We start from the raw sequence: 27,886 nt of genomic DNA on the forward strand, positions 1-27,886 counted from the left end.
TTCTCTTTTAATCTGTTTTGTTTAATAACGTGCGTATAAAAAAATTAATGATATTTATGAATTTGGCACTCAACACGTTCGAGACTTTCCGATTTGATCGGGAAATACGATTCGTTGTTCCTGCAAATATTCACAATAGTCCTTTAAAGGAAAGTATAGATAATCCACGATCAATCTAATGATAACACTGATTCGATAGAGGATCTATTTCTGCGTGGTAACATCGGACCACCAAGATAGCTCAGTGGATTGCCGAAAGTTCGTTGGCCATCCGGCAAGAAGATAGGAGACGTATTGAAAGTTATCGGCTTGTCTGGTGCTAAAATGAAATAATCTTTATAATTAACTCTATTCGATTAAACAGATTTTTCTTGAAATTATATATACATGTAACCCCCATAATAAAAAAAGTAAGTCATAGTATAAATATCACAATAAAGTCATGATGAGATGCGAAATGTTTGCTTTGTCACAAGTATGATATCGCTATGACACTAAGACTGTGTTTCAAAATTTACTGCTAGTACTGAAAGTGTATAGTTTATGTCACGTGTACTATAGATTTTCAGTACTAGCAGTAAATTTTGAAACAGCCTAAGTATGCAACTGATGAAAGTTGCAGATCACTATGATACTGCTATGACATATACAGATCAAGATATATGACATGTTATTGTAATCTTTTTATTAATAATCTCACAGCGATATTACAATTTATCCATTGTGAGTTTATTATGACGTAAATGTGACTTTTTTCTATGGGGAAAGTATTTTATGACTATTTAAAAAAGAGCAAAATAATTAAAATTTTGCTTTTTTAAATAGTCATGAAATACTTTCCCTATAGAAAAAAAGTCAACAGTTTAGTCCGCTGAACACAGCTATTATAATAATAGGTGTTTAAATATGTCTTAGATTATCATATGTAAAAATTATTATATAATCTATTTTAAACTTTATTATGCATGTGTTGTTAGAATTTCTTAAGTCAAAGAAGGAAGTTTCCTTTGTGTTACTGACCTAAGTAGTTCCCTTGCATCTTCGATTGTCTTCCAACGTCTCCGTCCGCAGGCGCCTAAACGATAAGCGAAAGTTGGTTTTAAAATACTCAATATCTCGCCGTACAATGGCGAAATAATGGATTCATTCTATTTTCTTCAATCTTTCTGGTTAGTGCATGTACGTAGTAAACACGCTCAGACACTTTGAATGGGCTTGTCTCATACAGCCTCCGAGGTTTCTGTAGCTCAAAGCGTGCATGCGATGAAGTGAATGTTTTTCACGTGCCACGAATAAACCTGTTTCATCAGGCAATTCGGGTTAATCGCTGTCTATGAACTCGTGCAGATTGCAATAAAAGGCTTCATTGATGTCTTCGTGGAGTATTCTTAAATCGATGATTAGTTTAACTTAGGAATGGCGCTGGTTGTAATTTACATCAAGCATTGACATCGGCTCAGATCTCGATTCAAACGCGCGAAAATAGTTTTATTTGTTGCAATACAAAATGCGACATTTCTTCGTGACATTCAAAGCTGAATTTATATCAAATTATTTAAACAAGAGGTTCTCTGGATTTTATTCGTTAGATTCTTTAGAAGATCAAAGAGATCATTCGGATTTTTAATAAATTCCTTCTAAGTAATAAAAAAATTAAATTATGATATCGGATTATCATGCACATGCTTATCTAATAGCGAAAGAAAAAGTAATTTGTCATATATAAAATGCGTTGTTTACAGAGATGAATCGTGTAAGTAACGTGTAAAATACAACCTATCGAATCGTTTGTTCATTCCCGGGTTAGAAAATTTCATTGTGAGGAAAGGCGACGAACTTGCGAGAAGAAGCTTGGTGGTGTAGGAGAGGCGTGACAGATGGTTATAGCGATGCAACAAACTCGAGTTAATAGAAAAAATCGTATATTTTCTCTGTCATTTTTCGTCTGTATATAACATGCTATAAAATGTATCTCGAGACTCACGGATTGATGATTAAGAACTGCTAATTTCTTCAGAAAAATATAAATTTTCTTATTCCGAATATATAGGATGCATCGTAACGTTTGTATCGAAAGGAAAGTACATTTGAACACGCAAATATCTCTTTCATTCGCAAGTTATGATCTTATAAAGTTATATATAAACTGTTAATATAGTTAATAAGTATTTAAAAGAAAACGGCGTAAATAAAAATACAGAAATTGTCAGAAATGGAAATCGTAAAATATAAACAGTCCACTGATTAAAATTTCGAGATAATAAAACTTTTCGTATTGATTTCAATTTTGTGACAAAATATTTTTTAATATATATAACTAAATTATAATTTTATATATATATATATATAAATAATGACTTATATTTTACTTGTAGCCATAATATAATTGCAACATTGTAATTACATTACATGTGCGTTTGTATTTAATTTATAATAGTATTTAATCAGGGAATTTCTTGTTAATTGTCAAAGCATTCGAGGAAATAGATTTATATAAGTGTAATATATATTATAAATAATAAAGTAGATTAAATCTTGCGATTCAGAGAGGGATGAAGGCTGCGAAAGATGCGATCGTCGAGTTAACATTCGTATAAATTATTATCGACGTGCAAGACACATTGTACCTCTATAATTCGCACGATGTTTCCGTTTCATCAGGTTTTAAAATGGAGTCTAACGGTATAACGCTCTCCTCAACATTAGACCAATCCCTGTGCTGAAAGTATGTCTGATATATTTAAAGTTTGAGATATTAGATCGGATTGTGGATGATATCGGTTTGCGCGATATGCTTTGTGAATTTTATCGCATGATTATTTTGTGTGATCGCCACCAAAAGCACACAAACGCCACACTTTGTACGATTACACGAAGCAGCGAAATCAAACTAAACAGACGCGCGGGTGCACACATAAGGCAAACTGTAAATTATTATACGTATTAAAAATAAGTTTCCGAAGATTTAAATTCGCATTCAGAATATTTATTCAGTACAATTTTATCTGAATAGTTTGTCTTTTTGGTGTACACCGCGGTCGTCAATGACAATAACATAAATCTATGCTATGGTGACTTTTTGTAGTTAATTGCGTGGTATCAGATATATAATAGTATCGTAAAAATACACGAATGCCTTTAATTGATAAAATAATATTTCATTTTAATTTTTTAAAAAATAAAACTACGTGATTCTTTTTCTTTATCTCAAATATATGAGTCTCTTTATCATCTCTTTATCTCGACATATTCGTTGTAAATTTAATCAACATTGCTTTTATCTTGTTATCAAGTTATTTTATAGGCACTAAAGTCTTAAAATAGTATTTTGTTCGAGCTAAGTACGTATGATTTCTCCTACAGCTAATCAATACTGGGAAAATACTGACAACGTGCATAAGAAATACAAACAGGTGCTTGATTGAAAGCTAGCTTTACATTACTCGAATGTCTTTCTCTCTCCAAATGTGGCTATGATCTAGACTTTGAGTCTGTATACACTGATTTATATGTAGCTAATTCATAAAATTTAATAAATAAAACGTTTGCAATAAGAAATTAATGTTCACACTGCAATGTATTATAAATAATACGCGACAATTTCAAAGCAATACAAGCATTTTGTCGAATCTGTATTGATTTTTTCGGTTGTCACTTTTCATCATTAGAAGAACGCGTTATATCATTTTATTTTTTAATAATGAGCTTTTATCGATTCCACACGTAAAATGTGATTTTGAGCGGATAATTATGCGTGCTAGAACTAGTTACGAATGGCTAAACGTTATAAATGCCTAAACAAATTTTCCATTTAAATAAATATTAGAAATTTCGAGTTAAGCACCTTTGACTATTAGTCATGTTATATTTGAACCACGTTCATACTGTAGCTAAACTGTATTGTCTTAAAATATACATGTATACGTGATTGTCGTTTAAAAATGATCGCTTCACGCGATATTTACAGAAGTCGAATCCACGCAATTATTTTTGAACGTATTAATTATTGTCGTCAGAGTCAATTTAATCATCAATTGTTCTTATTCGTGGACGCGACGTCGACATGACCTCTACCTCGAGACTGGAGACTCGCTTCGTCACCATTGATTAACTTCACCGTGACTTTTTCGGGCCGAGCACCGCGCAATTTTCTGAACTTGATCGGCGCGTTAAGATCGAGACTCATCGGTCTCTTCGGCGTAGTATTTTTCGTGGTGTTATTTACTCTCGGTATTATACGCTCGGTTTTGATCTCATTCAAACCCGTCACGGAAAAGTTCGTCTCGAGGAGGGCCTGCGTTTCGTCTGAGTCCAATTCGTCAGTCAAGGAAGCTCTCCTTGCCGTCTTATTTCTTACCGGCATAACGAGAAGTTCGCCATCTTGATCATTACTCGTATCTTTTTGTTCCTCTTGCTGATGTTCCTGCGGTTGATCTTTGTTCTCGTCTGCCTCCGGCTCCTGGGTGTCCTCTTCCTCTTCTTCTTCCTCGTCTTCTTCCTCGCGTTCTTCTAGTTCGGGTTCTTCTCTTAGATCTTCCATTGACTGGTGGAGAAAAATAAAATGCTTATAATGATTTCTTAAATTATGACGATATAGAAAATATTATGCTACGTTTATTCGGCATTGCGAAGAAAGCATGGATTTGTGTGTGAATATAAATTATATTTGAGAAATTAGATTGAAAATGATAATGAAAATTATATCCTGGTTTATAATGCTTGTATATTTCTTTATAATGTAACATGTCGATAGATTTAGAGAATTGTGAATATAGTGCGGAGTCAGATACAAAAAAGATGATATGCTTTGAAGAAGCGATTCAATCAGTTCATTTTTACTTTATGCATTTAATGTGTTTGTCAATAGAAATACGTCACATAACGTGGATGCAAGTACAATAAATTAACAACAACTGCATGCAAAGCCCTTTTGCAAGCTTGACCAAGCTAAATATGCATCTTTTAAAAAAAGAAAAAATCTTTACGAATGGGTTCGGTTTCACAGGTTTAATGACGGTGCCTGTATTTACCCCTAGGAGCTCCTTTTTTTCTGGTTCTTCTTCTGCTGTAATGCACACAAAAATACAAATATTAATTGAATCTTGATAAATAAGCAAAATATTTTATGGAAAACTTCTACATTCTTATACATCTCTGTATCTTTCATTTTCAAAAATATTTATATACTAAAAGATAACTGTTCTTTTTTTTTACGAACATTACATGCAATATTAATACGATGAGTAACGTATTAAATATTTTATAGATAAGATAGAAATTACTTTAAATTTTTACTATTTGATACGAAATTGGAAGGAGAAAAGAGTTCTATTTTAATATCAAATTTTTCCACATATTTTCTATCTACTAATCAAAATAGATTAGAGTACCTTTTATGTGAACTTTTTTATCATTCATTAAGTCCTTGGGTTCTGTATTCGGCAGTGGCTTGTATTCTTTGGCATTGGAAACTTTCACGTGAGTTCCATTTGGCCTCTTGTCGTCATCCATCACGTTCTTGAAGCCGACCGCTTTTACGCCGGTCGCGGTGACCAAGGAGTCCGTATACTGTTGTGATTGCCACCTCTGTGAACCGGTGGCCGCTCCCGAAGCTGCGGCGCGTTTTCGTTGACGGTCCTTGCGTGTGCTTCGACATACCTCGTAAATACATCCGACTACCGCGACCACGAAGACGCAGCATAGGACTATGAAGATGTACGTTCCTGCACCCTGCTCCTCCTGTGTAGCGCCTGAATACTGCGATTTGTACAGGATTCTTTCCGGTGGATCCTCAACCCATGCTTTGTCACGGCCCTTTAATGAAATTATTGCAATTTGATGCATTTTTTATATTTGTATCGAGAGAATGAACATTTGTTTAAAATATTGTTATATATTACTGGTGTAATCATTACATACAATATTTTATAGGGGTTTAAAGTATTATAATTTGAATGAGAAAAAATATAATAATTAACTATATTAATTAATCACATATTTCAAAATGTGTATTAATTGAAGAACAAAGATTAGTCAACAATTTATCATCGTTTAAAGATTGCAAATTATTTAAAATTCAAAACATATGAATTACTTTCTTTGATATAAGCAAGATGTAAAATGATGCGTGATGTGAAACTAATTTCTAATAAGATATTTAATTTCCGAGTTTCTTACCACGCTGTCGTTCTTGGGTGGTTCAAGACCACCTGGTTGAACATGGAAGACCGCACATTGAGCACTTCTGACGCCGGCAGGTATCGTTGCCCGCACGGTCTCGCTGCCTTGTTTTGTAAAAAGCATATATTCCTCTAGTGGTTTCATATCGGGGCCTCCATTGATTGATATGACAACGTCTAAAAGCGTAATTTGCAATTTGTCATGTGGGTAGCTACGCTTATTTATCTAGCATAAGAGAAACATAACGGAAGTATTCGGATAAATAGACCCAGAGCAATAAATTTAGTGTAAGATATTGTTGAAAGAAAACTTACTGCTAAGGCAGCCGGTGTATCCTTTGTAGGCAATAAATCGCGAATCGGTGGTGTTCAATCCACCAAGTTGTATCTCTGTGGTACCCGGAGTTTCGTCCTCGTCTGGTATTGGTATTCCTGGAATCGGTAGCAATTGGACAGGCTCACGGTCGATCTAAAATTACATACAAATTATAAAATACAGTATTTTATAATATTATTCATTTGATACAACAATGACAACTTAAAAAACGAAGGTTTCCAAAAAATAAATTTGAATGTTTTGAATCATTAAAATTTGGTAATAATTTTGAATTAATTTTGCAATTTTGATGCAATAATTGAGGAAGAATAAAAGTATGTGCTTTTAAAATACGTTATTTCTTTTCTTTACATTCTCGTTTTACAAGCTTTTTTACAAGCAACTAAAAATGATTTTTTAGTTATATCGTTGTTGTAGCAAATGAGCATCCTAAAGTGAAACAAAAAAAATCATAACTAACTAAGAGGATGGCCGTGTGGTTATCGCGGACATAGTAGACACTGTGACGTGCACCATTCAAGAAATTCCTATCGCTCAGGCGCACTCCAGCCGCCGAGCCGTCTCTGTCCTCTTCGAAAATGAGTAGTCCCTCGGACGTCAAGGCCACCAATAAGTAGTAGCTCCTTCTGGAAAAAAGTTCTTCGAAAGACATCCAGGACTTCAGGCGTCAGTGACTGGTGTCGGAATGGTTGAATATTATACGGGGATTAAGAAAATATTAAGATCGATGCTTTACTTGTTGTCGGTCTGTACCAGCAGCAACGCAGTGGTTCGCTGTCGCAGTTCATTTGTTGAGAATGCCAATTGTACTTTCACTTGATTCACTTCACCTTCTAGTTCGAATTCGCGTTGAAGTACACTTTCCCCACTGAAATCGGCACCCTTTTCTGTATAAATAAAAAAACAAAAAAACAAATTTTCTTCATGCAGAGATATTAGAACTTTCGTACTGCTTTCATATTATAATTTTTCGAAAGTTTTTTTTACACTAAAGTAATCTACTTTATGGAACTTATTCAAATTTTAGATTTTTATTTCTTTAGAAAAGATAATTTTCTAATTTTGGAATATATGTCTAAAATATTTATATCTGTGTGCGAATCTTTAAGATGTTTTGCAATCTTTAGATTTGGCTCTTTAAGTCTTCGATTTCTTGATTTACATTTTCATGTTTAATTCAAACTTGAAAAGTACGTTTATTTAACACAATAAATAATAACGAATAAAGTTACCATCGGCACAATGTTCGCCAAAGTAGGATGTCAGCTCGCAATTACAAGAAGACTCCTGTCTGCCGAAATCCTCCGTGCAGATTCCTAAATTTTTGCAGGGCATCGTATCGCATTTCATTTGACAATTCGGCAGAACACCTTTACTTCCTTCATGATTCGCTTCGCTGGCTAAGCTTGGTAGATCGACAAGATACTTGCCGATCATCAGTCCTCGCAAGCAGCCAACGTAGCCTTGAATTAAAGCGCCTTCTTTTCCGACTCTGAGCAGATTGTCAGGATCGAATCCTCCTAAATTTACCTAAATGAATATTTATTAATTTGTTTAGATATATATTGATATATGTTTTTACATAAATATTATTAACTATTATACATATTATGCATTAAAAAAATAATCCAAGAAGTCAAGAAGCAAGATTTTTGTATTATTATTATGCTTTATAAAAAGGCACAATTTTTAGATATCCTTTAAATATTTTTCAGACTTTTTATTTGAAATGAAATCAGTATTTATTCAAAGACTCACTTGGAAATAATCGGTGGGAGGTGCCGGTGGCCGTTGCGGTGCAAGAACTTCTTTCTCTGGATTTGTCCAAGGTTTATTCGAATACGTATCTAGGAGTATCGGTGTCGCATTCACTGTGACGTTATATTCATTCACGTACAACGTAGTCCAATTCTCGCCCCGAATTATGGCGATCTGTACGGAGATTCCCGTGTTGACATCTGAAAGAACAGATTATTTCTCTACAATTTCTAATATGCATGTCGCATACATTTACTTCAAAGGACTTTAATGTACTTGGATTTTCCACAGTGATATTTTTGATCTCGTTGCCAGCGTTGAAAAGATAGACGATGGTACCGTTTGAAATGTAGAGATGTGCAAAATTGTTCAAATGATCGTTCGCATACAGTATCAGAGAATGAGTATCATAAGTTCTTAAATTAATTAAAATATTTTCAAGCAGCATGCTTTTCAGCTGCAACCTCTCCTCATTGTCGTCCGATCCGAAGTAGTTCTTCTTTAAGAATGCTCCAGGTGAGGTGAATGTCAGAGCTTTGTTATTGATATCTGAATTTAGGGATATTATTTTAATTATTATTATATATTTGATTATTATATTATTTTAATACTAGTTAATTCAAAATTGAATAATGTATTTTATATATACATATTTACTTTTAATTAATATTTTAAAAAGTAGAAAACTATGAAAAGCCTTAGATGTGTATATATCTATATACACACACATATATAAACTCATATATATTTTTTTAAATATAAACTTAAGAAATTTTAAAAAATATTTGGAAATAATTTTTTCAAGTAATTGAGTAAAGTTACTTACTTGTCTCGCAATAAGTGCCTAAATGTGCCCATCGATTTTCGCACACGCATTCGAAATTACTCCACAACTCAACGCATCTAGCACCGTTCTGACACTTATTAGGTTGACACGAAGGTTTGCAGTCTTTGATGATTTCCGATAGATGTACTGACATATAACTATGAATGTCTAATATTTCTCCATTGACAACGAGACCGCGGAAGCAGCCGATGAGACCTTGTCGAACGGAAGAAGTCTTCAAGTGCTCTCTAAAAATTAATGAAGAATTAACAAAATTAAATAAAAATTATTATTTATCACATAAGATTCTTATTGATAATAAGATTCTTATTCTAAAATAAGATTCTTATTGATTATTTATCATAATAAGGAAATTCATTGTGTGATTGATAATTAATTATTAAGTTGTAAAATTACTCACGCAGTAGCACCACCGATGAACATGGACCCCTCGAAGGGTCCAAACTCTTCTTCGGGAAACAAATCCACCATTCGAAAGTCAGTATTGATCATAAATCTCACATGATAGTCGTTGTAATCGATCCAAATCTTTTGCCATTCGCCATTATTCAGTTTTCGTCGGCTTTCCACTTGTAATTCGCGATTAGTACCGGTATTTAGAGTGAAATTAAAAGTCAACCGATATTCCGACGTTAGGGCAACCATGAAGGAAGGATAGTTACTCCGGATCGGTGGTTGATATAGAAGAATAGCTTTTTCGCCCGTCGTTCGGAAGCTGAAGGCTATATCACCTTTTCTCCAACCAGGTACTTCGATATACGATTGTGATGTCGTGAACGTTACCACGTATTTCTGTGTATCTAGAAATCATTATTGATTGATCATCATTAATCTCATAAAGATATTGTTTCCAAAAATGTTTGCAAATATTACTCATTTATGTGATAATATATTTGTGCCATAAATAGTTGTTCTATAAATTTCGTTTTTATTATTTAATTTACTTCTAAAAAGTAAAATTATGTCATTGAAATAGAAGACACACATATAACTTCTATTTGTAAATCGATACGTGTTTGCTTACTTGTTTCAACGCATTCCAATGGCCCTAAAGTGATACGTCCCCGAGCATCTTCCTCAAGATCTCTCTGTTGCAAGAATACCATTCCAGTAATGCCCAAGGAATCAGGTGTTTCATAGTATCCCTCATCTGACAGCCACTTTCCGGCATTTCCGGCAGACACGTCACAATTACAGCTCAAGTTGGAGTTCACGCATGTTCTGTTCACTAAAGTGAAATTAATAAATAACAATTTTTGTAAGAGACAACAATTAAACCTTTGCAAGATTTAATGCAATTTTAAATTTCTTTTAAATTTATCGCATTAAGAATTTATTTAAGAAAGAACTTACTTCCACAAGGACAGGATCCGCGATTGACGTTTCCGATGTAATCGACAGTAGTACCTTTGGAACCTAGAAACCACGTGGCGCTGTGGAGCTCCAAGGGTGCTTTGTAACAATCGTACTTTACATATTGGCTGCAATAAAGTGAGTGCGAGATCAGCTCCTGAAGCATTTCAGCGGTGAACTGCCTATATTTGATGCTGAAGGAGAAATCATTCTCAATGATAGATCTGACATCTACTTGGGAGGGTAAATTGTGCTCGACGATTGTTTTAGTCGAATCTTCGATCGATTGGAATTCGCACTTTACTAAAGCGGGCGGGAATCGACCGTTTCCATCGATATCGATTTTGTAAACGTCGTCTTGCGTGTATCCCAAAAGAGCCAGTTCTTCACATGTTTTTCTGTATCGTGCTAAACGATAATATTAAAAATCATATTTAAATTATAGCAATTACAATTAATGAAATAATTTTTATTTTATTTTTTTATTTGCTGTACAGTTTATAATTAATTTGTTATATTTTCAGCTTTGTGTATCTGATTGTTGAATTATTTATCGCAGTTTGTCTTACCAAAATGGCAGTTCTTTCCGATATATCCAGTGTCCTTGCAATCGCACGTGATTCTATCTTCTTTAACTGAACATTTACCACCATGTTCGCAAGTGTTTGGTCTTTTGCATGGATCCACAAATTGACAATTGTCTAAAGCAACTTCTCCGACTACTCTCTCGGTATTAATTACGTATCTAGGTTCAATTCTTTGACCGTTTACTCGTATCTCACGCATACATCCTACTAGACCTAAATTTACGATATAAGAATCTCTTTTTACATTCACATAAATTTTTAATCTTTCAAATTTAATATTAGATTTTCTTACCTGCGTTACTTTTACCACTTCCTATGATGACTTTATCACCCAATTCAAACGTCACAGCGAAGAGTTTACTCTGCTTATTCCTATAATCGAGAAGGATATTAAGTTCACCCTTTGTATAATTAAGTTCGACCGCGTGCCAGGAAGTGTTGTAAGGTGGAAACTTCACCGAAGTTGACGACGTAATGTTCTCCGTAATAACTGGCACCAATTGGAATCGAATTTCGTCATTGACTTGACGTAACTATCGAGAAAAATATAAATAAATAGCAGAGATTGAAAATGTAAAAAAAATATATAGAGAGCGATATTATATATAATTATACCTCCCAGTAACCAACACCGCGGTTGCTTTTTACATCTCCAGAAGCGATGATCGCGATTGGTGTTGAACTTTTAAAGTCGAAGTTTAACTTCAACGAATTGGTTTGTTCGATTGGCCACCAGATGTGACTTCCCGCGAAAGGATATGTAATCGGAATGACTTCGACGTCGGCTTCGTAATATTCTGGTTCCAGCACACCTATGTAGTGTACCATAGGGTTGGAACGCTTCAATTCATATATAATCGACTTGTCGTTGAAGAACACGTATTTCAAGGAACCTGGAGAAATTGAAAATTGCCTTAATTAATGGACTGCATTATTCGATTAATTAATAATTAACGTCAGGTATTGTAGTTTCATCAAACCTGCAAAATTATTGTGCGATAGAAGACCCTTCTTCTTGTGGAGTTCCGGACCACCACCGATGTATATCTCTGGATCGATGATGATATCGCAATTTTCTCCCGGTACTTCTAGTACCTTTATCTCGTCGTCTAAGCTGACGAAAACGGTGGATCCGTTATGAAATATGATCAAATTGTTCCAATAGTTAGATGTGACGTAATCACCCAACGTGGTGGAGATCTTTGAATTATGTCCGAAATCGAGTTCAACGTGAACTGATCCGTTTATAATGGAAGCTGCAATGTAATGCGGTGTGCCGTCGATTTCACCGGAAGCGTAAAACAAGGCGGAATTGTCCCATTTTGTCTGAAATTTATTTTTATTAAAAACCAAATGTGAATTTTTAACTGATATTTTGACGTAATATTTTTAAATTATGACAATTTATCATAATAATTTAATCTCGAGATATAGATATATAGTTGCAGAAAATTATTTATCATAATAATTTTCTCTATATGTATCTCTTTTTTTATGGCGGGAAAATTCAATAACGATAATTGCATGTGACAAATTTCATTGTGTCCGCACAATGATTTGCTACGATACAATTTGAGAAGTGGAACTCGACACTCTCTCGAAGAGTTTCCACGGTAAATTTTTCGTCATAGTGAATGATGAATAAAAGCAGCTGCTCGTGAAAATACAAAATGCGCCCTCCTTCTCGACAAAGAAGCGTCTCGCTATAATGAATCAATGAGCCCGTGACAAGGGAAAGGAACGGTCCCATTACAATAAACGCCCGTGGTCAAATACCTTAAAAGCGAGGCCGATCCTGTTGACAGACGAGTGAACACGATCCTTCCAATCGTACACGCGAAAGGACACGTATGAGGAACCTCTCAGCGTCAGTATAGTCGCGGCTGAAAAATGATGTTTCATTTCAAACTCCATTAGACTCGTATTGGAAGATCCGGACCCTTTTAAATGTGCATAAAAGCCCTATCTCTTCTTCGACTGACTAATACGATTTATATACATATTTATACATATTTATCATTTCCATATGAATGAATATTCCTTTGATAATAGCTAATAGAGAGTCTCGAATTAAATCTTAGGAAAATAAATAATTTGCTATTTAAAATGTAAATATTATAATGTACATTCTAGTAAAAGGTACTCGTATTAAATTCAATTACTTTACGTACTGTACACATCACAACGTTCACCCTCGTAATTCGTGCCGAAGCAATCACATGTCAGACTATTGTAGTGATTCACACATTGATCGGGGACGAAGCACAAGTTTTCTCGTGTCCTGCATCTAAATTATAGAATTAAAGATTTGTATTATCGAGGGTGCTTTCCATTTAATGTCACAAGTCGACAAACATCATTCTATCTTTCTTGACATTTAAATGGCCGGTATTTATAACCGGTTTTTATATAAGACTGTCTAATTTTAGATACAATCTTAAGATGTTATAAGTAATTGTAAAATCGTATTAGCATTTTAAGATATTACTTAGCCGGTTTTAAAATAAGAATCAACTTATGAATACCAGCCAATGAATAACAAATACAGATAAGGTAAGTGGTCCAACAATCAACCATGTAAATTTCAAAGGCTCGTATTTCTCTTAATTATTGAATTAAAGATCTGAATTTTTGCATACAGTTTATGAATTTAGTTGACTACATACATGTAAATAATAACTTTTAAGTTATCCCTGAAGTTTAGTTACAATTTCAATTATTTTAAAAAACGGGAAATGGTTCATTGTGTACAAGGGGTGTTACACAATGAACCATGCTATTTTTAATAATGAATTACATGTTTTATACTGCGAATTGTTGGGATTACTTTAGTTTTGCTATATTTTAAAATGTTTATTTTTATAAAATAGATAATTATAAGGTGGTGAGGATTCACAAGGCCGACCACCGCATTTTTCTTTTGTATTGAGTGAAAACGCGTCAAATGAATATATTTTTATTGAAATTTTAGGTGGAGGGAGGGGCAGTATTCTAAATAATTATTACAGTGAATTATTATTTTGAAGGTTATCGTAAAAAAGGTTATGTGGTCTACAATATACCATGGTTCATTGTTCACTATGTCAAAATGATTCATTGTAGACCACCTAGCCTTTTCCACGATAATCTCCTAAATAATGTGGTAAAATAATGTAACAGAAAAAGTTGCTTACAAAATAATAAAGCCAAATATGCACATAAAACTATCGCACAATGAAAAAAATGATAAGTATAACAAGAACATAAAAAAATACGTAAAACTTACGAAAAAAATTTATTTTGCAACCCAAAATTCTTAAAACGTGATATTACATGGCCGTCCTTGGCGCGATCTACTAGTCGACTGGGGAGCCGAGGAGGGGTTCAAATGCGAGTCGCTGCATGATAGCAGCACAATCTGATAATGTCGCATTTACGAAATATCGCAATGGTTCATAGTGTAATACTGGTTCACTGTTGGACTACCTACCCTACTTGTATCATCAAATGAATTTTCTTTCTTTTTTAAAAACATACTTATCGATACATCCAACATTTACGAAATATCGCAATGGTTCATAGTGTAATACTGGTTCACTGTTGGACTACTTACCCTACTTGTATCATCAAATGAATTTTCTTTCTTTTTTAAAAACATACTTATCGATACATCCTTCCTTAACATTCTCGTGCTTGGTCGCGATTAATGGCCGAATGGGCAGCAAATCGCTAGCAGATTTTCCGGAACTCAAAATCATATCCCTAATGCAGCCGACAAAAGATTCTATTATGTATTTCACTCCGTGTAATCGTTCTTCGGAACTCAGTCCTGTTAAAATGGAAATAAAGCGATAAGGATGTGAAAAGATTTCCGCTTGAAAGGAGTCTCTTGAAAGAAACTGTCCTCACCTCCGATAAGAACGACAGAAGCTAATTCTTCAGATACTCCGTAATTAACGATGCGTTCTAAAACTTTTAGAGTAGTCTCGGCTTGTTTATCGTCAACTTCAGCGATTAACTTTGCTCCGTGCACGTCGATTCTTACGCGAACGCTATGCCATTCGTCTCTGTTAAGCCCTTGGCCGACTGTTAAACTAGTCGATTGTTTGCCGAATACATGAACAACTTTCAGCTGACCTTTTTCTACTATCACGTAAAGGGCATAAGGATCAAGGCTCTCTGGACGATCTTTGACACTGTGATAAACTAGTAAACCGTGTGGAAGCTTGGTGCGAAATTGGAAGGATATCTCGCGACATAGTCTGTGATATATTAAATAATATGTAAAAAATATTATTTTTTTTTATATTACTAAAATAATATAAAACAATTATGACATATAAGGCATATTACATAAATATATTAAAAGACATATTATTAATATATTTTGCTTTGCAAATGGAAAATTCAACTTTCAAAATTTATAAATAATTGAAATTGCTATTCTCACCTCAATTGAAAGGTTTTAATGCCAGGGCCATCGAGTTGGATGAAAGTATTGCTTTGTGCGAACATAAATGTTTTCTCGTGGCCAGATTCCATGAAAGTCAATTCCTTTGGTAAAAATATATGATAGAAAATATTTATTATGATAGAAATATAATATATGATAGAAAACATTTTCTTGAATTGCGCAAAATATTATGTATTTATATAAATTGACGCGATTTCTACCTTTCCTCGTAAGTGCTTCGGTACCGGTGGTTTCGTCGGTTTCGGAGGTGTAAAGGTCGGTCGTGGTGTAGTGGTTGTCGAAGGTGGAGTGCTCATTGTTGTCGTGCTTGTTGCGACAAATACACTGCCCTTTGTTACAAGATAAGGCGGTAGTGTATCTAAAAATAAACAATAAATCTGTAGCAATTTTTTCAATCTTTATTAAATATAGTTTACAAGGATTTCTATATAAAAATATACCTCTATTTTATCTAATCTATTTTAATTAACAAACGAATACGTCACACAATTTATAAAATGATTTATATATCTCTGAACATATTTTTATTGTCTCAAGTAAAATTTTTTAAATTAGTTCGTATCATTTTGTTATATGTTACTATTTATTTTTTCAATGCAAATGTACTTAATTATTCTAATTCTTTCGAATTTTATATTTCTTCTTACACTTAATTGATTAATAATTATAAAGTTTATTATAAAACTTTTGATTTTTAGGAAAATATCTTACGGTCACCGCCGACGCAATAATGCAGGCACTCAGCTTCCGAGTTAAACCGATTTTCATTTCCGTGACAACCTCCGTAAGGAAAAGTTCGGCATTTTCCTTCGGCCTTGTTGAAGGCCCATTTGTGAACGAACTGCTTACAGGGTCCCGGTTCTAGCTTGAGAAGACATCTATCGGGTAGAATCCTTTTGGTCGTAGTAAATTCTTCCATCTCTTCCACCATATCTGTTTTTGGCGAATTTGTCTGATTCGCCGGCATCTCTGCTACTACGTTGAGTAAGACAAGGATCCCGAGGATCCACTTGTCGCGATAAATCATCGTTCCTCATTCGCTAAAAAAGTAATTTAATTAATTCTAAAAAATTTATTAAGATTTCCACAATTACCAATAAAATAGATTCTTGTTTCACTTAAATTTAATTATCAAATTGCATTGTTAATAGCACATATGCGTACTATATGTTTTTTATTTTATATAGATAGTAATTCTTAAAGCATTAATAAATAAAGATGTATGTATTATTCGAATACGAATCAAAACGAGTTAGATAAGATTCAAATTTGAATCTATATGATTCGAATCTAAACTAAGTATTCGAAAACTTCAAATCTAAGCGGTTCGAATACGAATTATTGACAAGATTTTACAATTTTTATATACATATACGTATATGTAATATATATGTAAAATATTATATATATAAAATTATTTTTCGACTACGTAGCTTCAAAATAAACAATTAAAAAAGGTTTGAGCATTCGCCACACATTAGATATCGTTAGTGAATTTAAATCATATATTAAACATATAATATTTCTTACAAATTAATTAGATAGACATATCATTACAAACAATAAACGTTTCGGCCTTGAATATGGCCATCTTCAGTATTACATAAGTATAATTAAGCAATTTACAAATTAATCAAATAATACATTAAGTGCGCTTCTAGTTTTGTCAGTTACAATTTAATTAACAACCGATTTCCTACTTACCGATAATCCAATCAATGAAATAGATAAAAATTATATAGAAATAACCGATAGATGGCTATCAGACGTCTCCCCATTAAAGATTACTCCCTCCTAACTCACAATCTCTCCTTCCTTTCTTAAAGATAGAAACCTTCGTGTGAATCTATATAATTAGAAGAACTTAAGGTTATTCTCATTTGAAATAAATCTTTAACTATAATATATTGACAAGAAGTAACCTTCCACTGTGAACTGTCAGACGAAAAGTCAAGAGATTTGGGTAATGTTATAATTATATACTTATATAAATAAAACATCTCCATAATTGAATTAACGATAGCCTATGATTGAACGATTATTTTAGTTTGGAAACCCAATCTTACAAATTCAAAGATATCTAATCAATTGAGTAATAATTACACATTGTGGATAACTTCATAAAATATAGAACGAATTATAGAAGGAAAAAAATTGTATTGACTCGAAGATATCTACGAATTGTTAATTAAATTGTAACTGACAAAACTAGAAGCGCACTTAATGTATTATTTGATTGTAAATTGATTTGAATTTGTAAATTGCTTAATTACTTATGTAATACTGAAGATGGCCATATTCAAGGTCGAAACGTTTATTGTTTGTAATGATATGTCTATCTAATCAATTTGTAAGAAATATTATATGTTTAATATATGATTTAAATTCACTAACGATATCTAGTGTGTGTGTGGAGAATGCTCAAACCTTTTTTAATTGATTATATATACGCACAAACATATTTTCCACTAATAAGTAAAACGTATCATATAACCAATTATTTTTCTTATATAGAAATCTTTTTTATTTTTTGTATATCAAAATTTAACGATAATTTAATGTTGTTCATTAAAAGTTATCTTTTAACCATTCGATTCGATTTAATTCAATTCGATTAGGATAAAATCTTGTCAATTCAGTTTGACTTGGATTCAAATAAAGAAATGTAATTCAGTTTATGATTCGATTCGGTGTCAAAAAACCTTGATTTACACATCTCTATTAAATAGTTATACAGATATTTAATTATAAGCGACACGCGCATATTTATTAACAATACTCTAATTATATTCCGTTAATAAATCACGAGTTACCTCTAATTGCTGTAACTTGATAGATCGGTCTAACTAAATTAGTAAATTTGCAACTTATCGAACTTAAGAACATACATATTTTTTAATGTACTTGATGTACACATGGAAAAAACGATTTTGTTGAAGTATCTAAAAATTTAGCTAAATACAGATCTAAAAATAATTTTGTTGGATTATCAAAATAATTATGTAGAACGCTCAAATTTGTTGCAAGAATGTCAAAATTTTTCGTAGTATTGTTCAGTATGCTTGAGATTTCTATTATTTTGATGGTCTAACGAAATTATTTTCAGATCCGTATCTAATTAAAGTTTTGGATACTTCAATAATATTCTTTCCGTGCATTTCTTTTCTTACGGAGAGAAGTAAAAATACACAGAAAAAAAGATTATTTTAAATCAATCATAATTTGCTCATACATAAGCAAAAATATTGTAATCTTTTTTCAAAGATTTTAATCTTGAATTGATTAAATTTGTATTGATGTAGGATTTTTGATCGAGTAAGTCTTGAATTGAGTGCAAAGTAATACTTGCATAAATACAAATTCAATCAAATCAAGATTAAAATCTTTGAAAAAAGATTACAATATTTTTGCTTATGTATGAGCATATTATGATTGGTTTAAGAATAGTCTTTTCTGTATATATAAAACTATTCGTTTTGTTTATGCAGTGTTTTTCTTGTTTAAAGTACGATACAATCGATTAAGTCGGGAGCGGCACGGACCAATTAGAGTCAAGTCTGACGCGTTTTCATGCTCGAGAGCTCACCTCGCGCGCTTATAAGAGCGCTTTTACGATTCAGGCCACGTGGACACCCACGTTCTCTTCCATAAAGCGCTTAAAACCGCTCGTCCTTCCGGTGCGTCTCAGTTAAGACTATCTCAACGCGAGCTAGGCAGATGCAATTTTACGATTGCAGTTGCCGCTTTTGAATTTACGACTTCCCCTCGCGACGCAGGTATTAGATAGGGAGGGACTCCGATATGAATGATGCAACGAACAGTATATCCGACACGACCGGTTAAGCCGCCGCTACCGTTTTGATACGATCTTTCGTTTTTCTTCTCTTGAGAAGTATCTTCCATTTAAATCTAACCCCCACAGTGTCTATTATAGGAGTCAAAGTGCACCGTTACGTCACGAACTGGACCCTTGCCTCGGTGTGTGCAACACGATACATCGAACCGATATACCTTTAATAACATACCTTTTAATAATAAAGCGCATTCGTGAGACGAAATAAAGCATTACCTTACGACATAATACGTTCTAATGTGTAATCTAACCGCAGACATCGTCCGTTTCTTCGAACACCCTCGAGTATCGTAAGCTCTAGCAATTATATCTTTCACAGGGTCAATTGGATTTGATCTGCGAAAGAAAGACGACACGCGTCGCGCTCGTCCGGCATGGAATAATCGCTGACCCGGCCCTTGCACTTCCTGTCGGATTTGCTTCTAATGGGACTCCTCGGGAACGCGTATCCGCGCACCTTGGTGAACGGCAAACGCTCTTCGTTCTACGACGCCTTCGCTCGCGCACCGTTACGTCCGTCACGAAATTGCCTTTGTCGTCGCAATTTATCGAGTCAGTAAATAGCGCATCTCCGACTCGAACTTCAACGTCCGTCGAAGCGAAACGCATGCACTGACCTTGACGAATAACGAGGACCATATACCATATAGAAAAGAAGCCTTACCGTTACGCTGTACACGACAATTGCGAGATCGGGAAAGAGATTATTTTTTTTAATCGTCATATATCTTGATCGTAACATCCTCATCGTAATGATCAATGTCGAGTTTCTCTCATTCTCTTTCTGTTTCACGGTGCCTGTATGCGCTTTGCGTAACGCCCTAGTTAATTAGAAGACCTATCATACGTCATCTGAAATTTCACGCCACGACGAGAAATCTCGTGCTCATGACCACGAAGACGTCGCCGATTCGTCGTATCTGATACGGACGTTTTCGATCACGCACAGCTTTTGCAGTCGTTTGTGCAAAATATAGTAATACTTACTTCAAAGTGTCAATGTCCAAGATTAATGCGCGACATTAATTTATTGCGGCATATTCTCTTTTCACAAACATATATTCTGTTACGCGGAATGCAATATATGGAATATTAAAAAAATATTTATCTTATAACAAATGTTTAATCCAATCAAATAAAAAATTAATTTTAATTTGATTTATTATACAAGATAAATAAGAATTAAACTATTTTTCACTAGAAAGAATTAATCTATTAATTTTCTAATTACATGATTTGTGAACATTATCTCTAAAGAATACACGATCCAAATTCTATGCAGTTAATAATATTGATTTTGTTAAAAAGAAATATATCAGAGAGATAATATTGACAGTAATTTTTCATTTGCATTAAAAGTTTTGAATATTTAATTGCTGGAGGAACGATAAAGCATTTCGATAGATTCGATTTAAATATTTCTCATTTTCGTTCAGTTTGACTAATTTTTCTCTAGATCTTTATTGAAACATATATTAAGACAAGTTATTCCACGAACTCTAAATATAGATATTGTACTGTGTTGTTAGAATCAACGTCACTATGACGATCTTGTCTATTAATCCTATTAATATCATTATATATATTGATCGTATTGACAAACGCGATATATGCTTTGTACATGATGTTTGTTTGATCATTTATTTTCGATTACTAGCTCATTCAAATGTTTAGTTATAGTTGTTTTACTATATAAATTTGTTTAGAGGTAGATGCGATAGTTATAAATATGACTTCGATTGTAATTTGTAATTAAATAATTTCATTCAATCTACAGATATAATCATTCAAATTATTCAATTTTGAGATTTATCATTGCGCTAAGCTAACATTAATCATAGTTGATTATCTTTACTCTATCTTTTTGACAGCTGCATAGATAAAAGGATTATAACGTATTGTTAACTGGAGAAACATATCGATGCAAGTTTTTCTCGGAAATATGATTTCTTATCAAGGTGATCCCGAGGTGTCGTTATCTCAGCTGTGATCCCAACTTCAAGTGGTATCCATTTACCCGAGCTATTTAAACTCTAGCGCGCTTTGCGCCGTGCGAACACACGAATCTGCGTACCTTCGTTCACCGTGTGGTCCAGATGAGATCGCGACTCTCGTACAGGCCGCGGGGCAGGATGTGACGTCAGAAGGCCCCCGCCGAGCTGAGCACCGTCCGACGGACGGCGGCTGCGAGTCAATTGTCTTCTTTCACACTGACACACTGGCCAAATCCCCGCATCTACACGGCCGATCACAAGTATTCGCACGCACGTACACCGGTACACATATCGTGCACACACATACTCGAGGTCCGCGCCTCCTCCTCCTCCTCCACCACCCCCTCTTTGTCCTCTTCCTCCTCCGGACTCCTGTTACTGCTACTGCCGCCGCTGTTGCTTGTAGCAGCAAGTAGACACTAATTTATTAATGCCACTCCGACCACTATACTCTCCGTTACTCATCACGGTTTATTGACTTTCATTGCGATCTCGTCTCGCGCGCCACACTCTAACGTTTCTTCGCTCTTTTCCTCCCCATACGACGACTAGCCTTCCGTCGCACAACCACTTCTCGTTCCCTTTTCCCTTTTCGCGCCTGCGAATCCCGCGCTCATACGAGCTCTCTTCGGTCGTTGATCATCTACCGATCGATATCGACTGTTCTTTTCTGCGAAACGTTATATTTTTTCTAGCCGCTCCTCCTTGAACTTTTCTCGAAGGGGATGTTTCTATAGAGATCTCCTAGAAGCGAGTATGGTTTTCCGAATAAATATCCTGAAATCGAAGCGAGAGATACACTGCATTAGCGAAAAAATGGGATACTGTTCTTATGATTTCTCAATGTTTATTTCTGATAATACTGACAACTGAAAAATTTGTATCAGCAGCAATATGTAAAAATAAAACTAACAATAAGCAAAATTCAAAATGTTTTAGGTGTCAAATAATTCATTAAAATTTACTAACAAAAATAGTAAAAGTACCGTACTTTTTAGTTCTCTTATCAATCATTGTCAATACTTTTATACAATTGGCAAATTTGTATTAAATTTAATACATTTTATGGATCTTAAAAGTCAAATTTTGGTATTAATTTAAGTAAAATTAACATTTATATTAAATTGACGCGTATTGTGTTCATTTTTTTATTTTAGAATTTACGTTTTAAAATACATTATTTTTATGTTATTTGTTTACTTATAAATTATGTTATTTTGATACTAAGAAATGTAGAATATTAAGTTAACATAAAATATGCAAATAACATAATTACATTATGTTAAATTAACATTCGAATATGTTAAAAATTTAACACAAAATTTTAACAAGGACTTCAATAAACCATTTTTAGGACAAATACAAAATGTTTTTCACTATGTACCATTTTTATTAGTAAAAATTGTCATAAATTATTTGATATCTTACATCTTGAATTTTGCTCGTTGTTGGCTTTATTTCTGCATACATATTGCTTTGCATATTACGAGTCGTATTAGCATTTACTTATTTTTATCAGTAGGTTTTAGGTGAACTTTTCCATAGAGTGGGCACGGTTCTTCCGATAACGGTAAATAGAAATTTTTTTAGGATAGTTTTTGCGAGAGCCTTCCGGCGATCAGTATCACAAGTAGTTTTCACAGGGTGGTCTCGGGGCATGCTTCCCGATGTGAGAAAGGGGTCGTTGAGTCGAATCGATAGGGTGTGTATTATGAAGCAAATAATAGCATACGGGTGTGCATTTATAAACGACGTGTGACGGGCCGTGTACACGGCTTACAACGAGTTATTATTGATACCATCATATTATGTACAATTGTACAATATTTCTATTATTGAAGGCGTACCACCGGTATTGTATTCTGAGAGCAGCGAGGTTACTCTTACTTTGTCCAGATGTGCGCTCCTAAATCGAGCTCGAAAATCTCCGACTTTTTCATTCAAATCCACACTGTACATTATAAAGATTAATTCACTTAGAGATGTAGGATTATCTTCGTTGATGACCTATACTTCTCGTTCTGTAACCCTTGATATTCGCGGCCTAGTGTGTTTACCGAGGCCGCTCCTCTTTCTCTCTCTCTCTCTCTCTCTCTCTCTCTCTCTCTCTCTCTCTCTCTTTTTTTTAGTTGGAAGATCGATATATCGAGCAAAACGACGACTGGGTCATCATAGCGGTCGCGTTTTTGGTTCGGAGTAATATTTTGTAAAAAGTATAAAAATATTTCGCGCGAATGGGTCGGAAAAATATTAAGTTTTTATTGCTTTGTGATAAGAAATTAGCAAAGGGCTTGTACGATCAATTCGAGCTTCAATGTTTTAATATAAAGCGAATAAAAATGTATCATGATGAAGAAAGTAACGACTATCACCTGTTAGATAATACATGTATAGACAATATAGTTAGGTCTTTATAAAGATGAAGAATGCGTCGATCTATAGACTCTTGTTGAAAAGAATACTAGTCACGTACGTAATACAACAAGTGACTCATACCACGTGTAGAGTATATCGTCCTCGGGCTTTTATATGGGAAAGACGTCGTCGTGGCATGCGACGCCGTTGTTTGGATAAAAGTGACGATTTGCATGGAGGAAGTTGGTCGTGTATCTGCGGAATAGGCTACACGAAAAGCGTGGAAGGAATTGATTAGTGAATGAAGATAAGGTTGATGACTCAGGCACGTGACTAGCTGCCTAAAATGATTTTTTTAAGCATCTTTAAAATATCTTTTCGAATAAATATCTTCTTTTAAATATCTTTTAGAAAATTATCCGATTAATCTTTCGCCGTATTATGTGGAAATGATTAAGTGAAAAACTGTTCAAATAAAGAAAGTAATGTAGGAAAATAAAGAGAACCATTTAAATATATACATAGACGATCGGAATAAGTAATGACAACAGTGGAGTGTCGTAGCACACTGAAGAGTAACATTATTCTTTGGGCCGCCTTCAATTTGGCTTATGTATAGTGTTGTTTATTTAGTATTTGGAATGTAGAATCACGTAGAAAAGGAATTATCTGCTGAGGAAATCATTCAAAGTATTATGGCGAATCGTTATTTTTTAGTGAAAATCGAAAAATTTGTAAATCCCCATAAATTAAATGAAAAATCATTTTTCTCTTAAAATTATGATAAGAAAAACGAAAAAAGATCAAAGTTAATATTCACTCTATTTATGGCTTATATAATGATTTACAGATTTTTCGAATTTTACTGAAAAATAACAATTCACTATAACTTTAAATGATTTCTTCAGTACATAATTCCTTTGCTACATGATTCTACATTTTAAACACTAAATAAAAAATATTATATGAGCCAAATTCAAGGCGGCTCAATGAATAGTGTTCTTGAGTGCTAGATTTGTAAACGAATTCAAATTCCCGATTCCGAAATTCCCGAGATTCAAATTCGGGATCCCGAATTCAAATCTCAATAGACTCTGTTAATTTGTTCGCCGGCTCCTACAATAATTTGTAGAAAAATTGCTAACATTATTCTTTTTGTCTCATTAAGTTTCATATAATGTATTGAAATTAGTAATGTACAGTGTAATTCTTGAGTGCTAGATTTGTAAACGAGGGATCCCGAATTCAAATCTCAATAGACTCTGTTAATTTGTTCGCCGGCTCCTACAGTAATTTGTAGAAAATTGCTGATATTATTCTTTTTGTCTCATTAAGTTTCATATAATGTATTGAAATTAGTAATGTACAGTGTTTTGCGTTTCTACGTAGTAAGAACTATTTTGTATTTGTGTTAAAATTCGTCCATTCAAGTCCTTGTTAAAATTTTGGATTGATTTTGTAACATATTTGAGTGTTAATTTAACATATCATTACATTGTTTAAATATTTCGTGTTAAATTGACATTTAATTTCTTAGTGTTAAAATAAAATTGATGAATAAGTGAACGAATAATATAAAAGTAATGTATTTTAAAACGTAAATTCTAAGATGAGAGAGAGAGCGAATAAAAGGTAAATGTGGGTTAATTTAACATATAAATATTAATTTTACTGAAAAAATATGCTTTCATATAAATTGCTTAAAAAATTATGTCAATGTTATATTTTTGTGTTAATTTTTTTATGTCACTTTCTAACATATTCATCTTGTGTAAAATTAAGACAAAAATTTCAGTGGATTGTTTGGGTTACATGAAATGTGTTAAATTTAATATAATTTTCCAGACTGTACCAGAATCTTTTCTTGTTTGAGTAAAAACTTTATTAAATTTAATATTTTTGCATTTTTATAAATATTAAATTTCTGTCAAAACGATTTTATTAAAGTTTGAAACTGCTAAATTAATATTATGTCAAATTAAAAACAATTGTTCGACATAAGACCGCCAAACGTGTAATGGCAATTCGACAATGGCAAGATCGACAATGGATGTATAACAATAAATTCTTGAGCGATTTCTTGAATATGTCATTGAAAACATAGACTTCATGTTTGGTGACTGTCTTCGCAGATATCATTAGCGAGGTACGTCGTTATCAAGAAAGCGTCATCACTTGTGTATTATGTGATCGAGCATTTAAAATTTATGCAAGGTAAATAGAGGTGAGCAGTTAAAACCAGATCCTATGATAGTACGAAGAGCGTAACAATTAGCACCACAGAAGAAGCGCCTGAACTAAGTTTTGTCGGCACAAATGTAATATAGTAATATTATTTAAAACGAGTTGTTTTTTAGCAAAAATTTTTACAAAAATTCTATATTTCTGTTGGCAAATCTCCTCATATTTTCTCGTGAATTCCAACTTTTTATTAGAAGAATTAATTAAAATGTTTTAAAAGTTGTGCTTTAATTGAAATCATTACTTCGATTTATCTCTTAAACACAAATCGTGTATAAACATTTTCTAGATTTTTTTTTATTTTCATCGAAGATGTTCGTGAAAAATTTAAATTGTAATCCTAAATTCTAAATTGTAAAAATTATTTGTCACGCTTTATCGCGAATTACCAGCAATTAAGGTCGTCTCTTATTAAGTTGAAAAATATGAGATTAACCTGAATATGCCAGGAATATTTTTCCTCTTACGAATTGGCATATATACATACACTTCCTCATTATGACCGACAAACACGTGATTGCATTCTCGTAAAAAATAAACGTGAGATTTTTCGGAAATATAATTTTAAACTTATATAAATTAAAAAAATAAAATAGAATAGCAAGTATATATTGCGACACTTTGTATTGAAATTATTAATTACATTTATTCTTACCGACAATTTTATCTTCTTGAAAGTAAAAATTTGCTCCAAAGTCACTCACTCAAAATCGTGCCGCAGAGATTCTGCCTCATTCGCGATATTCACAACAAGTAAATTCGAAGTCGCGAAACGATTGCTTGAGATCTTCGGAAATTTGTGCAACCGCGGAAGATGTGTCTTTTACTTCGACCAGAAGGAAGTTTCCGTTCAGTTCCTGTTGGGAATAGAAAGAAGCAGTTTTTCGTGGAGAAAATCGGTCTTCCGGTCGCGTTCCCGATAGCGAACGTGGGCGGACTGAATGCGCCCCGACGATACCCTCGACGAGACAGGATCTTCTCTTCTTTTTCGAGGGCTCCCTCTCTCTTATTGCTTTTTTCAGCCTTCCGTTCTGCCGCTTCTTCACCGCACACGGTTCCTTAAGTACGCGGCGCGACGGAATCGCGCTCACGACTGGCATTAGCTTCACTCTGCCCGTACTCCGGTCATGCTATCAGGCTTTTCCTCCACCCACATATCCAGTTGCGTATCAATCGAGGGTACCGCAAACTCGTTCAATTCGTGCTTCTTTCGATTCAAGTTTCAATTCCAAGCTTGTAGAAAAACTTTGTTAAAGGAGCAGAAATTATTTTGATAACAGTTTTGCGAGGAGATTTTTATAATGAAGTTACGAGAAAAATTATAAGAGGAAAGAGAGAAAGAGAGAGAGAGATAGAGTAATAGTTATATGTTAATATTTATGCAGTTTTTTTGTTAATATTTAGAAACTTATAAGTATAATACACTTTAGCTAAATTTTAATTGATCAAATAAATCGCATGGGCAAGGAGTATGTTGATTTTCAAGAGTCAGTCACGCAAAGTACGTGTACATACGACGACTTTGGAATGATCACGAGAAATCAAAGTTAATTAACTTGCACCGAGGAATCTCAGACTGATGGAAGTCACACATATGTGCCGCAAGAGTTGTAAGAGTCGTTAGAAGTGTAATAAATAAAATTGACAACGAGATAATAGACAAATTGGCCCTAAACACATCCGACTCGTTAGCAGAGTATCAGAAGGTCGGGTTTTGCAAGTATGGAGGGAGGCGACACTTTCCACCGTCTTGTTCCAGGGAGAAATACAGATGGTCAACTCTCTCGTGTAAAATGCACACTTGGAAAGATTTTGCTCCTCACGTTAAATTATTGCGCAATTGTTTTGTCATTTAATGTCGCGTCGAATATAATTCCTGATAATAGGAGTAAATACGAAGGTTGTCGACCGACACATTCGTTCCGTGTG

The 27,886-nt window shown here is 33.8% G+C and overlaps 1 protein-coding gene across 8 annotated transcripts; it reads right to left on the bottom strand.

The window, feature by feature from the left end:
* On the bottom strand, positions 1–27,038 carry axo (axotactin). Of its 8 annotated transcripts, XR_001940104.1 has the most exons (30): positions 26,613–27,038; positions 21,442–22,138; positions 16,226–16,554; positions 15,715–15,872; positions 15,491–15,594; positions 14,950–15,302; positions 14,701–14,869; positions 13,233–13,348; positions 12,838–12,944; positions 12,042–12,387; positions 11,677–11,954; positions 11,354–11,594; positions 11,044–11,274; positions 10,475–10,882; positions 10,146–10,349; positions 9,522–9,921; positions 9,101–9,348; positions 8,551–8,823; positions 8,275–8,474; positions 7,749–8,046; positions 7,253–7,403; positions 6,977–7,142; positions 6,495–6,648; positions 6,178–6,356; positions 5,391–5,814; positions 4,986–5,065; positions 4,358–4,543; positions 2,628–2,719; positions 1,021–1,075; positions 308–319 (listed from the first exon to the last, which is right to left on the bottom strand). XR_001940104.1 is itself a non-coding variant. In XM_018507242.1 (29 exons), the coding sequence occupies exons 3-29, from the start codon at positions 16,539–16,541 to the stop codon at positions 171–173; spliced, it is 5,994 nt and encodes a 1,997-aa protein (XP_018362744.1). In that variant the 5' UTR covers positions 16,542–16,554; positions 21,442–22,138; positions 26,613–27,038; the 3' UTR covers positions 1–170. The 8 variants fall into 8 exon arrangements, 7 of the variants coding, with proteins under 7 accessions (XP_018362744.1, XP_018362741.1, XP_018362742.1 ...); XM_018507242.1 differs by lacking the exon at positions 2,628–2,719 and having other exon boundaries at positions 1–319; XM_018507239.1 differs by lacking the exons at positions 308–319; positions 1,021–1,075 and having other exon boundaries at positions 2,641–4,543; positions 6,977–7,139.
* Between the last annotated feature and the right edge of the window lie 848 nt (positions 27,039–27,886).

Source organism: Trachymyrmex cornetzi, unplaced genomic scaffold (assembly GCF_001594075.2).
Source record: "Trachymyrmex cornetzi isolate Tcor2-1 unplaced genomic scaffold, Tcor1.1 scaffold230, whole genome shotgun sequence".
Classification (NCBI taxonomy): domain Eukaryota; kingdom Metazoa; phylum Arthropoda; class Insecta; order Hymenoptera; family Formicidae; genus Trachymyrmex; species Trachymyrmex cornetzi.